Raw genomic sequence first — 12,499 nt, 5'->3', positions numbered from 1 at the left:
ACTCTTTCTCCAGAGCCTGGCTTCCTGTCACCTCTTCAGGATCAGCTCACTCCGCTCTCCTGGATGTTCCCATTCCATAGTTGGCCTCCACCTGCTTCAGTCCTGCAGGCCTGCCCTGCTCAAGGCCTCACTGACAGCAAGTGCCACTCCCGTGTCCTTTGCTTGGCCAAATCCATTCCTTCCCACCCCAGGTGATGGATGGTTCTGGTGACCATCCAAGAGGGTGGGAAGGACCCTCTCATCCTGGGGTCTTGTGTTTGGGACGATTTGATTCATCTTCCAAGGCTGTCTGAAGTGGAGTTCCCCAAAGATGAGGATTTGATAGCAAGTAGTTGATTTGGGAGGGGATTCCAGGAAAGAGGAGAGAAGGCAGAGATTCGGGGTGTGAGATCAAGCCGGTTGCCACTGTGAACAACTGGAGCTGAATCCTCCTGGGACAGAGGACCAGGCCTCTCAGTCGTCCCACACAGAGCGAGAGGGAGCTGGGGTATGTGTGTGCCAGCCCCCATCGGTCATTGGTGGAGGGATGCTCCTGGAGACCATTATTCCTTGGCACCTCCAGCCTGCCAAATGGCTGGGCAGAGAGGGCTTCTGCGCCTGAGAAAGCCTCAGAAGGGTGGCACATCCTGGCAGCTGGAGGCTGGACTAGTGTGTGCTGACATGGTCAGGGTTAGAGGGTAGGGTAGAGCACTCATTCTTTCTCAAACATACAGCTACTGGGTGTGACTGCTGGTGCTGCCACTTCCTAGCTCTGTGGCCTTGGGCAGGTTACCTCACCTCTGGGGGCCTCAATTTCCTCATCTGTGAAATGGGAATTATATCATCCCCTTCCATTCTCTCCAGAGCCTCATCTCCAGCAGAGTGCTACCTGCCTCACGGCTTCCAGGGAACGGATGGGAGCTGATTTGCAAGAAGCACTTCCAGGTGGCCTGTGGGTCCCCCAACCCCAGTGAGCTGAGGTCACTGAGAGGGGCATCTGTGCCGCTGTCAAGCCTACAGGAAGATAGTGCCCGCCTCCTCCTTCCCTCCCAGCCCCTCCCCGGGAGCCCAGAGAACAGGGTTTGGGAATTAAAGTCGTAAACAAGGCAGATGTGGCATCCGTCTTTTTGACAGCGCTGCCAGCCAGGTGATGGCTGAGCGGAGGAAGGCCCGGTTTATGAGGAGACAGGAAAAATTACTGCCTGCTGCTCACAGGGGCTGGGAGTCCGGAGAGGGAGGGCAGCTGCATGGTGGCTGGGGGTGCGTGGGGAAATGCCAGTCACCCGGCCTGTGCTACCAGCAATACAACAATAATCGTCAAAACATAATAACAGTTACTACTTATGTAGCATTTATTGTCAAGCTCTGTTCCAATATTTTGCATTTAATTTTTGCAGCAACCCACATTACAGACGAAGCAACGGAGGCACAGAGAGGTTAAGGACTTGCCCAGAGTCACACAGAGCTGGGGTTTGAACCCGACCACTTGGCTCCAGAGACGTTTTGCTTAGACCAGCTGATATCCCGGCCCTAGGCCCCTCCTGGCATCTCCAGCCCACCTGTGAAAGGTCTTCCCACCTCTGCATCCATAAGAGAACCTGAGGAAGCCTCCCTCCTCGGGCCAGTGAGAAAGGCCATTTGGGAGCACACTTTATATGCCAGGCTGCGCCCCCATTAGAGGAAATCACAGTTGTTCCAACCATCGGTGCCTCACTCCGTGCTCTTCCCACTCATCAGCTGGGAAACCAGCAGCATAGACTAAGAGCCTGACTGTGTGCCCAGCCAGCACTGTGCAGGGCTTGTTGGGCTCAGTGAGGGGAACAGATCTGCCCTGGGGAGCCATCCTGGGAGTGGGACACAATATGGCCTTGCAGACAAGGTACAGGGCATAGTGGCATGGTGTGGCCTGGCAGGCAGTGCCAGGGGCTCCAGAAAAGGCCTGACTGTGAGGCTGGGGAAGGCAGAGCCTGGAGGCCTCTTCGAGGAAACTGGGACTGCTGGGAGGACAGGCGTGCTGGCCAAGAAGGTGTGTGTTAGTCTGTTTGCATTTCTCTAAAGGAGTACCTGAGGCTAGGTAATTCATAAAGAAGAGAGGCTTGTTTGGCTCACGGTTCTGCAGATTGTTTGAGAAGCATGGCACCAGCATCTGCTTCTGATGAGGCCCTCAGGGGGCTTCCAGTCTTGGGTGGAGGGGAGATAGGAAAGAGAGGACGAGGAGCCAGGCTCTTTTTAACAGTCAAATCTTGTACGTAATAGAGTGAGAACTCACTCATTACCACGATAAAGGCATCCAGTCACTCATGAGGGATCCGCCCCCATGACTCAGCCGCATCCCACCAGGCCCCACCTTCAACACCAGGGATCACACTGTGACATGAGATTTGGAGGGGACAAACATCCAAACTATATCAGGATGATACTGGAATGAACAGCCAAAGGCTTTGAGAGAGCGAGCCATGTGGAGACCCCAGAAAGCGCACGCCGGGCACAGCGCACAGCGAGTGCAAAGGCCCTGGGGGCGGTTCATGCCTGCCTAGCCTGGGGAGCAGCGAGGAGGCCGGTGTGGCTGAAGCAGAGAGCCACGGGCAGGAGATGGGGTCATGGGGGAGGGACGGGCAGGTGGTGCAGGCCATGTGGGCCTGGTGGGAAGTTTGTAAGGATTTAGTCTTTTATGCAGAGTGGGACAAGCCATTGCAGGGCTTGAAGGCATATTGACGAGACCTGATTTATGTCCTCACGGGATCTCCGGGAGCGAGGGCAGAGTGGGAGACCAGTTAGGAGGCTGGTGCTTCATCCAGGTGGGAATGATGGGCCCGGGGCGGCCGGTGGTCATGGAGCTGGCGAGAAGGGGTCGGATTCTTTGTGAGCTTTGCAGTGTGGCCACGGCGTTTATGGAAGTATTTAAGGGGAGAGAAAGATGACAGAAAGTCAAGGATGGCTTCAGCGTTCTCTGCTGGAATAAGGAGATGGATGAATTTGCCACGTGGTAAGATGGGGTGGGCGGGAGGAGGAGCAGGCTGGGAGGGAAGGCAGGGCTTGGGTGGAGGCCGCGTGGAGAGTGGGATGCCTGCTGGGACCCACGTGGCCTTGTGGAGTAGGCGCTGGAGTCAGGGAGAGGCTGGAGTGGCTGTGATTGCGGTGGTGGCAGAGTACAGAGGTGGCTGGCTGGGAGCACCAAGGAGTGTGTGTGTGGTGGGAGGAGAGGTCCCAGTGAGCCCTGGATGCTGGAGTGCTGGGGCAGGGAGAGGGAGCCAAGCACGGAAGCTGAGAAGCAGCAGCTCAGGAGGCAGCAGGGCCCAGAGCACTGCAGGAGGGAGTGACTGGTTCCACTGCATGCTGGCCAGGGCCAGGTGAGACGAGGGCTGGGCCGGGCCATTGGACTCAGCAACCTGGGGGGGCGATTGTGACCTCCGCAGGAGCAGTCACCTTGGAGAGGTGGGCGCAAAAGCCAGACTGGAGTTGGTCAGGGGACAGAGGAGAGAATCTGATGGCAGTGAGCAGAGGCACCTCTCTTGAGGAGCTGCACTGTAAGCAGGAACAGAGAAAGGGGATGCTAGCTGGGGAGGGGCGGGTCAAGGAGGGGTTTTGTTTGTTTGTTTAAATGGGAGAAATTACCCATATTTCTACCTTAAAGAGAAAGACCTAGTGTGTTAGTTGTTCTCACACTGCTATAAAGAACCACCTGAGCCTGAGTAATTTTTATTTTTTTTTTCTGAGATGGAGTTTCATTCTTACTGCCTAGGCTGGAGTGCAGTGGCACGATCTCAGCTCACTGCAACCTCCGCCTCCCAGGTTCAAGTGATTCTCCTGCCTCAGCCTCCCGAGTAACTGGGATTACAGGTACCTGCCACCATGCCTGGCTAATTTTTGTATTTTTAGTAGAGATGGTGTTTCACCATCTTGGCCAGGCTGGTCTTGAACTCCTGACCTTGTGATCCACCTGCCTTGGCCTCCCAAAGTGCTGGGATTATAGGAGTGAGCCACTGCACCCGGCCGAGACTGGGTAATTTAAGAAGACAAGAGGTTTAATTGACTCACAGTTCTGCAGACTGTACAGGAAGCGCGACTGGGAGGTTTCGGGAAACTTACAATCATGGTGGAAGGTGAAGGGAAGCAAGCGCGGCTTACCATGGCGGAACAGGAGAGAGAGGGCGAGAGGGGAAGGGCCACACGTCTAAACGGTCAGATCTCTTGAGAACTCACTCACTATCGCAAAAACAACATAGGGGCAATGTGCCCCCATGATCCAGTCACCTCCCTGCAAGTCTCTCCCCTGACATGTGGAGATTACAATTCGAGGTGAGATTTGGGTGGGGACACAGAGCCAAGCCATGTCACCTGGAAAGGGGGAAAGCTAGATGCTGCTGGAGGGGAGGCTGGCTGAGTGATGGAGGAGAGGGATGTCTGCGTGGGGTCTGTTAGCAGGGGCCGGGCAGCTCATCCATACTGGCCTAAGACTCAGTCCCCAGAGTCCCCCTACTCCCAGCCTCTCCTTTGTGGGAGAGCTGAGCCCCAGCTCCCCAGCTGAGGTGGGCTGGGCTCAGAACCAGGGAGGAGCCGAGAGCTGGTCCTTCTTGGGCTCTGGGCTGTGCAGGCACCAGGTGTGACTCTCCTTGCCTAGTCCCAGGTGCCAGCTTCATTTACAGATGAGGGTCCTGGAGCTCAGAGATACTAAGACTCATCAGGCCCACCAAGGGGCTGAGTGGGGGTTTCCAGTGGGCCCCATCGGACCCTGGGGCTCGTATCCTGTTTCTCAAATCTAGGTCTGTGGACACCTGGGGACACATCCTTGAGGCCAGATTTGCAGGGACCTAGGAGTGCCATGAGGATTCTTACAGTCTGCATTCTCATGTCGGTGGCCATCCCGAAGGGAGCTCCCCCGGGTCTCAGAGACGCGGCTTCTCTGTGGCTGTGATCACCTGCAGTTGGGCTTCACGGTCACAGCCAGGCTTTCAGTGTTTTCATGCTGGGGTCATTTTCTTGAGGGTCTGCAAGAATTGTTTCCTTCAAAAGGGGCCTGTGGCTGGCTCCAGGTTGAGGAGCCCTGGGCGATGCCACCACAGAGCTCTTGGAGCTTGTAAAAGAACACTTGAGGGGAGCCAAGAGCTGCCTCCCACTGGGTAAGCGGCTTTGCCTCCTGAGGCCTCGGTTTCCATATCCCTGGGATGGGGATGCCATTTGCCCCGACCACTAAGCCCTCAGAACACCTGGGTGCATCATTCACTGGGACTGGAAGGAGCTGGTGTTGGGCCCAGGCTGAGTTGTGGGGGACAGCGCTGGGGATGGAGGAGACACAGCCGAGTGGGTTAGAAATTCCCAGACTGAAAAGCAGGGCACTTGAGGGTGAAAATTCGAGAGGTGGGGACCAGCAACACCGAGGTATAGGGCTGAAGAGCAAGCGGGAGACTGGGCCAGGGAGATCCTGGCCGGTGACTTCTGGGAATGGGAGGCTTGTGGGGTGGTGAGCGTGGACTCGGGAACAGGACTTGAGGGACCCTCAGAAGGAACCAAATGTCTCAGGAAGCAGAGTGGCGGCTTTCTCCACCCCATCCGTATGTCATGCTAGGCCGAGCCGACCTGGGTCTGCCTATGCAGCGGGCACCCCTCACCCATCGAATGGTGGGGAAGGGGTGGGGAGAGTCAGCATTAGAGCCAGCGCCAGGCGGGATGGAGGGGAGGGCGCCCTCCTGCGGGGGTGTGTCAGGGAGGAAAGGAGAGCTGAGGCTGAGAGAGGACTTCCGTGCACAAGACATGGTGTTGCATCCCCCCAGTCCTCCCAGTGGCCCCTGGAAGTGAGTGTTACTGTCCGGAATTCACACTAGGGACACTGAGGTGCTAGGACACTCCGATACTTGGCTTAGAGCGTACAGCTGGGCCATGCCCAGCCGAGAGTCAGGGCCATATGTGTCTGTTTGGTCCATTACACCAGACCACCCTCTCTGGAGGGGCTCTGGGACCCCGTTGTTTTACTGCCTACTTCCAGGAAATTTGTTTAAAGGACACAACTGGTATAGATGTATATTTGTGGCTCATGTTCGTTCACCCAGAGCCTTCATGTGCCTGGCACCTCACCTTCCCACAGCTCTGGGAGACAGGCTGTGTAAATGCAGGTTTATATCTGTGTAGGTGTGTGGTGTAGACATGGGTCTACGCTTGACTGCTTGTGAATAAGTACGTGTTTAGCAGACGCTGTCGGTGCCCCAGCCATACCCCTCAGTGCCCACCATCCCTGTGTGCAGCAATGGGGCTCATGCCCCTGGGAGCAGTCCTCCACCTAGGACCCACGGAGCTGGAGCATTTATCCCCATGGCTGGGACAATGCTGAGGTGTGGTCTGCCGGGTCTCGTGGAGGTCCCCAGCAGGACAGAGCCCCGCATGCTGCCATTAGTTGACTTTCCTCCCTGCCTCCCACCTCCTGGCCCCCTCCCCATGCTTCCTGCTGCCACCCCTAATAAAACCCTTGCTCTCAAGTCCTCCGCATCTGCTTGTAGGACTTCTCAGCCTAAGCCAGTGGGTGAATCTGAATGCCCATGTGTTTGTGTAAGTGTTGTGATAAACGTGCAGCTGTAGCTATGTTGGAAGGGTTTATATGTACACCTGCGTTTGAGCATGCATGTGTGTGTAGACATACGTAAATGCATGAAGGTTTGTGTATTTGCTGCTGTGTGCATACAGATGTGAATATCTGTGAGTGTCTGTGTGGTGGATTTTGTCTACCCTGGCATGAGGAAGCTGCTTCAGGAATGTGTGTGCATGCACGTGTGTTCTAGCGCTAGAACTCTGGAGGATTGTGGCTGGGCAGGTGAGTTATGGAGAGGTGAGTGGGGAGATGAGGAGGACTCTGATTATTTCAACCTTGAAAACTCATTTCAATTACAATTTACAACCTGCAGACAAAGACTGCAGTCGCCGTAGTAACCATGCTTCAGGGTTTTGACGGAGAAAATCCTCCCTGGATGGTTCCCCAGCTGGCTGTCACCCGTGGCAGAGCCAAATGCATCTCTGCCTCACTGTGCCCCGGGACACAATTAGGACATCTTCAAACTGTTGCTGCTGTCACTGCCACCATGTGTCTGGAATTCATCTCCTCCAACAGCTCTCAGAAATGCATGTCTTGCTTCCTCCCAGAACTGCGGTGCCTCTGCCTGGTCCTGGAGTTCCTGCCCACCCATGAGAGGGGATTTTCCCACCCCCTTCCCTCCACTGCCACCTTCCTCCTCTAGACCTGCAGACAGAGTCCTCAATCCCTGGTTAGGCCTGGCCAGTCAGTGGGGGCAGGGCCTGGGTCCTAGGACAGGAGGAAGGAGGCAGGTCAGCGACTAAATGGAGGAGGGGCAGTTCAGGATACTGAAGACTCTTTTGGACAGCCGGAGAGATCTGGGTTCAAATCCCAGCTCCATCACTTCCCAGCTAGCTCCGTCCATAGGTATGTGTCAAACACCTACTGGGTGCCAGGATTCCTGTGAGGCTCTGGGATGTCACCCACCCACTTGCAAACCTTGCCACCTCCCCTGTGAAGGGGCCAGTGAAGTCTGACTCCCAGAGCTGTGGGAAGACAAGGTGCCAGGTACACGACAGCTCTGGGTGAGCCTGAGCCACGGCTACAGAGTCACCTGCTGAGGAGCTGGGTTAGGTGAGCCCAGAGCTGCTGCTGTCACAGGCATAGTTGCAGCTGCTCATTGAGGCCAGAGCGTCGTGTCTGGTTTAGTGAAGGTTTGTGGTTCCTGAAGTATCCCTCACCCCTCCCCTACATGCCCCGCTGCCCCTCCAGGGAGCCACCTCAGCCCTGTCATTGTTGTTCCCTGTGGGGCACAAGAGGAGGGCCTGGGGCATCTGAGGCCAGGGTTCAGGAGTGTGTGCATGCGCGTGTGTGTGTGTGTGTGTGGTGTGTGCCTGTGTCTGTTTCAATGTGTGTGTCTCTGTGCGTGTGTATGTGTATATATGTATATGTGTGTATCTCAGTGTGTGTGTGTGGTGTATATCTGTTTCAGTGTGTGTCTGTATGTGTATATGTATATGTGTGTATGTATGCATCTGTGTGTGTATGTGTCTGTGTGTCTGCATGTGTGTATCTCTGTGTGCACATGTGTATACATGTATATGTGTACATGTGTGTATCTGCGTGTGTATATGTGTATGCATGTGTCTGCATGTGTGTATCTCTGTGCATATGTGTATATGTGTGTGTGTCTGTGTATCTGCATGTGTATATATGTGTATGCATGTGTATCTGTGTGTGTGGTATGTGTATTGCAGTCTGTATGTGTCTGTATGTGTATGTGTTTGTATACATGTATCTGTGTGTCTATGTATGTGTATGTGTCTGCATGTGTGTGTATGCGTCTGTGTATCTGTGTATGTGTGTCTCTGTGTGTGTGTGTATGTGTCTCTGTGTATGTGTGTATGCATGTGTGTGTGTGTGTGTGTGGTGTGGTGTGTGTGTCTCTGTGTATATCTGTGTGTGTATGTGTATATATGTATATGTGTGTATCTCTGTGTGTGTGTGGTGTGTGTATGTCTGTTTCAGTGTGTCTGTATGTGTATATGTATATGTGTGTCTGTATGCATCTGTATGTGTCTGTGTGTATCTGTGTGTCTCTGTGTGTGTATGTGTGTCTGCATGTGTGTATCTGTGTGTGCACGTGTATACATGTGTATGTGTACATGCGTGTATCTGTGTTGTGTATGTGTGTATGTATGTGTGTCTGCATGTCTGTATCTCTGTGTGCATATGTGTATATATGTGTGTGTCTATCTGCATGTGTATATGTGTGTGTCTGTGTGTGTGATGTGTTTCAGTCTGTATGTGTCTGTATGTATATATTTGTGTACATGTGTGTATCTGTGTGTCTGTGTATTTGTGTGTGTATGTGTCTGCATGTGTGTGTATGTGTCTGTGTATCTGTGTATGTGTGTCTCTGTGTGTGTGTGTGTGTGTCTCTGTGTATGTGTATCTGCGTGTGTGTGTGTGTGTGTGTGTGTGTGTGTGTGTGGCAGTCATGCTTACAGCCTGGTGACTTCACTGCACCCCAGTCTTCCATATGTTACTGGGGCTAGACTTGAGACAAAGTCCAGGAGGCCACAGCTAGTTGAGAAGTTGCTGGAAGTCCATGCTGCTGTGACAGCGCTGGGCGGGGTGCTCTGTAGGGGCAGCAACCCAGGCCCAGCACTGAGCCCTTCCCCCAGGGCTGCCTGGGGTGGAGGCAGGTTTCCCTGGCAAGGGAGCTCCTGCGGGATATCCACACTAGCATCCATGCTGATGGCTTCGTGACTGCAGTGAGAGCACTTGGCCCGGAGCCCAAGTGGCCCAGGAGTGGGTGCTTCAATGAGACCCTCTGAGGAGAGGCTGAGGCCAGCCTCGTGGGGGAGGTGTGTTTCCCCAGAGATCCCGCCAGCTTCCAATGGCTGGATGCGTCCTTGGCCTTAGGAGAGAGCTGCTCCTCTCTGCAGTGGCTGCAGCCTCCTGCTCCATCACTGGTAAATAATTTAGTCTCATTTATATGAGATGAGGGTGTGATGGGAGCTGCGGGTGAGTCAAGCGCGTTTTATGCTTCTTCAGGCTGGTGAGGGCAGGGCCTAGGGGCCTGCAGGGAGCAAGTGTGGGTCTAGGGAGGCTCTTTCTGGTGACACTGCCCCAGCCTTCTCTGTGTCCTTTGGGGATGGGGTCATCCATTCCATTTCTCCCTAGGCGTTCGTGACCTTGTGATCAGAGGCCTTGGACAGGCAGGATGGTGAAGCTGCCTTTCATGTTCACCCTGTCTGTTTGTGCCTTGGCCTAGAAAGAGTGTTGCTGGTTAGCAAAGCCTGCAGACACGGTCAAATGCAGCCTGGGATGGAGCAGGGGTGGGGTCTGGAAGCCAGGGATGCCCATCCTGTCACCGCTGGCTGTGTGACCTGGGCTCCCCCACCAGCCTCAGTTTTCTTGTCTTTAAAATGGCTGTGGGGGCAGATGACCCCGTGGTCCTGGCGTCCCTAGCATTGTGGTTCCATGGTTTCTGCTGTCCATTCAGCAATATGCGACTATCTACCCTCAGCAAGGCTGAAAATGGGATGTGGTTCTGGCTGGCAGGGCTAATGAGTGACCAGGCCAGCCACCCCCATCCCCACATCCTTGTGTGGGTGCGGCCACTGTCCTGCCTGGTGTGAGGGGATTAGAGGGGGCAGCAGACCTCAGCAAGAGGCAGTGAGATCCCCTGCACCCTGGGTCTGCCTCCAAGGTGTCCAAGGCAGGGGCCTGGACACAGTGACCTCGAGTCTCCGGGGAATCACCGCCTGTGTGGACCCAGATTAACTCTGGCACATGGAAGTAGGACACAGGTGCAGCCGCTCACCCTGCTGCCCTCTGGGGAATTGCCTCTGTGCATTGCACCTGCTGCCCTCTGGGGAACTGCCTCTTCACATGCCCTCTAGCTGAGAGGCACGGCCTAGGAGTGGAGGCGTAGCAGGAGTAATTTCCTTGTCCTGGCCTCGGGGGGAAAAAGGCCATGCTGTATGCAGGGACTGTGGTCTTGGGAGGGGAAGCCAGGTCTCCCTAGCTCTGCCCATCCTCTCCTTCCACCCAGCCATCCTCTTACCCCACGTCCTCACTTCATCCCTGCTCTCCTCCCAACATTCTGCCCACCCCTCCCCATCTGGCATAGTGTGGTGCTCAGGGCTGGAGCTGGAGTACCTGGGTTCACATCAGCTCTGCATGGTCCTGGAATGTTACTGAGCCTTTCTGTGCTTAGTGCTTCAGTTTCTTTTGAGATGGAGTCTCACTCTGTCCCTTAGGCTGGAGTGCAGTGGTGCAGTCTCAGTTTACTGCACCCTCCGCCTCCAGGGTTCAAGTGATTCTCTTGCCTCATTCCCAAGGAGCTGGGATTATAGGCACCTGCCACCACATCCAGCTGATTTTGATATTTTGGGTAGAGATAGGGTTTCACCATGTTGGCCAGGCTAGTCTTGAACTCCTGACCTCAAGTGGTCCACCCACCTCAGCCTCCCAAAGTCCTGGGGCTACAGGCATGAGCCACGGTGCCCGGCTAGTTTCTTCATCTCTACAGTGGGGGTGATTATGCCATAGCATTGTTGTGAGAAATCAATTGAATGAATATGCATAAGAGTTCCGTACAATACCTGGCACGTAGCAGGTGCTCAGTGAAGTGACTTACTTAATGTTATTGATGCTATTCAACATGTTATCTAATATCATTACCCAGGGTCCAGGCCAGGAGCCACCTCCTCCTCCACAAAGTCGTCCCACCTGCCCACCCCAGGGACTCCATAGCCCCCTCAGAAGCTCCTGTTCTGCATGCTTAGCGCATAGGGTACTGTGGACGAGCCACCTGCTGGCTGCCAAGTGTTTTCAGTACTTTATCTCATGGAAGCCTCACGGCAGCTCTGTGAGGTGGAATCATGATCCCCTTTTGGCTAACAAGGACAACCAAGGAGGCTGTACAGGGCCCCAGAGCAGACAAGGTAGACAAGGAGGGGAGGGGAGGAGGATGCGAGGTCAGGCCTCCAGGCCACGGTGCCTTGGGGAGCCACTCTGGTTAGCAATGAGAAGGCAGTGGGGATGGGTTTCTCAGTTTACAAAGTTCGCTGACGCTGGCCACTAGGGGACAGGAGAGTTGTCCCTTAGGTGGCAGAGGGGTGGGTGGGGGCGATCGTGCCTTCTGGTGTCTAGGGTGACTGGAAACCATGGAGGGCAGTCTTTCAACCTTTCTGAGCCTCAATTTCCCTACCCATGCCCTGGGGTGAGGGCAACCCTCACCTCTGGCTGGAGTGGCTGCCCGTGGGTGAGTGGCTTTAGGGGCACTCCCGTCATTGATGGACACAGCCTCTGTCCTGGCTGTTTCCCAGACAAAAGGGGCAGCTGCTCCCAAGATTACCCCAGGCCAGGCTTGGGGGAAGGCAGCAGGGGCCACAGCCACAGCGAGACCTCTGGGCCACTGCCTTCCAGGGTGACAGGTGACAAGGGAGTCTGCCCTGGATACCCTGGGACCTTGGGTGGCACAGGCATCAGTGGTACGGTGTCCAGGCTGGTGGATTCTCCGTTACATCCATGGGCCTGTCCCCAGGCTCCTGCACAAGGCCATCTCCTGTGTGATAGAGCACTGGGCTGGGAGTCAGGAGGCCTGGCTGAGCACAGACGGACAGGCTGTGTCACCTCTCCAGGTGCCAGGGGGTGCTTTGGCTCCCACGACTCCACTGTGAGGACAGGGGCCTCACGAGCATTCCTGTTCCTGGTGCTTCATTGCAGACCGTGAGCGAATTGGGCAGGACTCAGCTTATGAGCAGGAGGGCAAGGTGCAGTTTGTGATCGACGCCGTGTATGCCATGGGCCACGCACTGCACGCCATGCACCGTGACCTGTGTCCCGGCCGCGTGGGGCTCTGCCCACGCATGGACCCCGTGGATGGCACCCAGCTGCTTAAGTACATCCGAAACGTCAACTTCTCAGGTGGGGATGTAATGCGGGCCCTGCCCAATCCTGGGTATCCTGGGCCACGCCCGAGGGAAGGGGTCCCGAGACTTCGTG

General features: G+C 55.2%; 1 protein-coding gene across 10 annotated transcripts in view; it reads left to right on the top strand.

Annotated features, from left to right (window-relative positions):
• GRM4 (glutamate metabotropic receptor 4) overlaps positions 1-12,499 on the top strand; it is a 126,171-nt gene that overhangs the window by 91,378 nt on the left and 22,294 nt on the right. For all 10 annotated transcript variants that reach the window (XM_032253437.1, XM_032253433.1, XM_032253431.1 and 7 more), the window contains one exon: positions 12,221-12,421. In XM_032253437.1, the coding sequence (XP_032109328.1) occupies positions 12,221-12,421 (201 nt within the window). The remainder of the gene's footprint in view (positions 1-12,220; positions 12,422-12,499) is intronic.

Source organism: Sapajus apella, unplaced genomic scaffold, assembly GCF_009761245.1.
Source record: "Sapajus apella isolate SASKATOON/1434 unplaced genomic scaffold, GSC_monkey_1.0 scaffold83, whole genome shotgun sequence".
Lineage (NCBI taxonomy): Eukaryota > Metazoa > Chordata > Mammalia > Primates > Cebidae > Sapajus > Sapajus apella.
The sequence above is the reverse complement of the archived record's forward strand: the minus strand, read 5'-3'. Positions and strand labels throughout refer to the sequence as shown.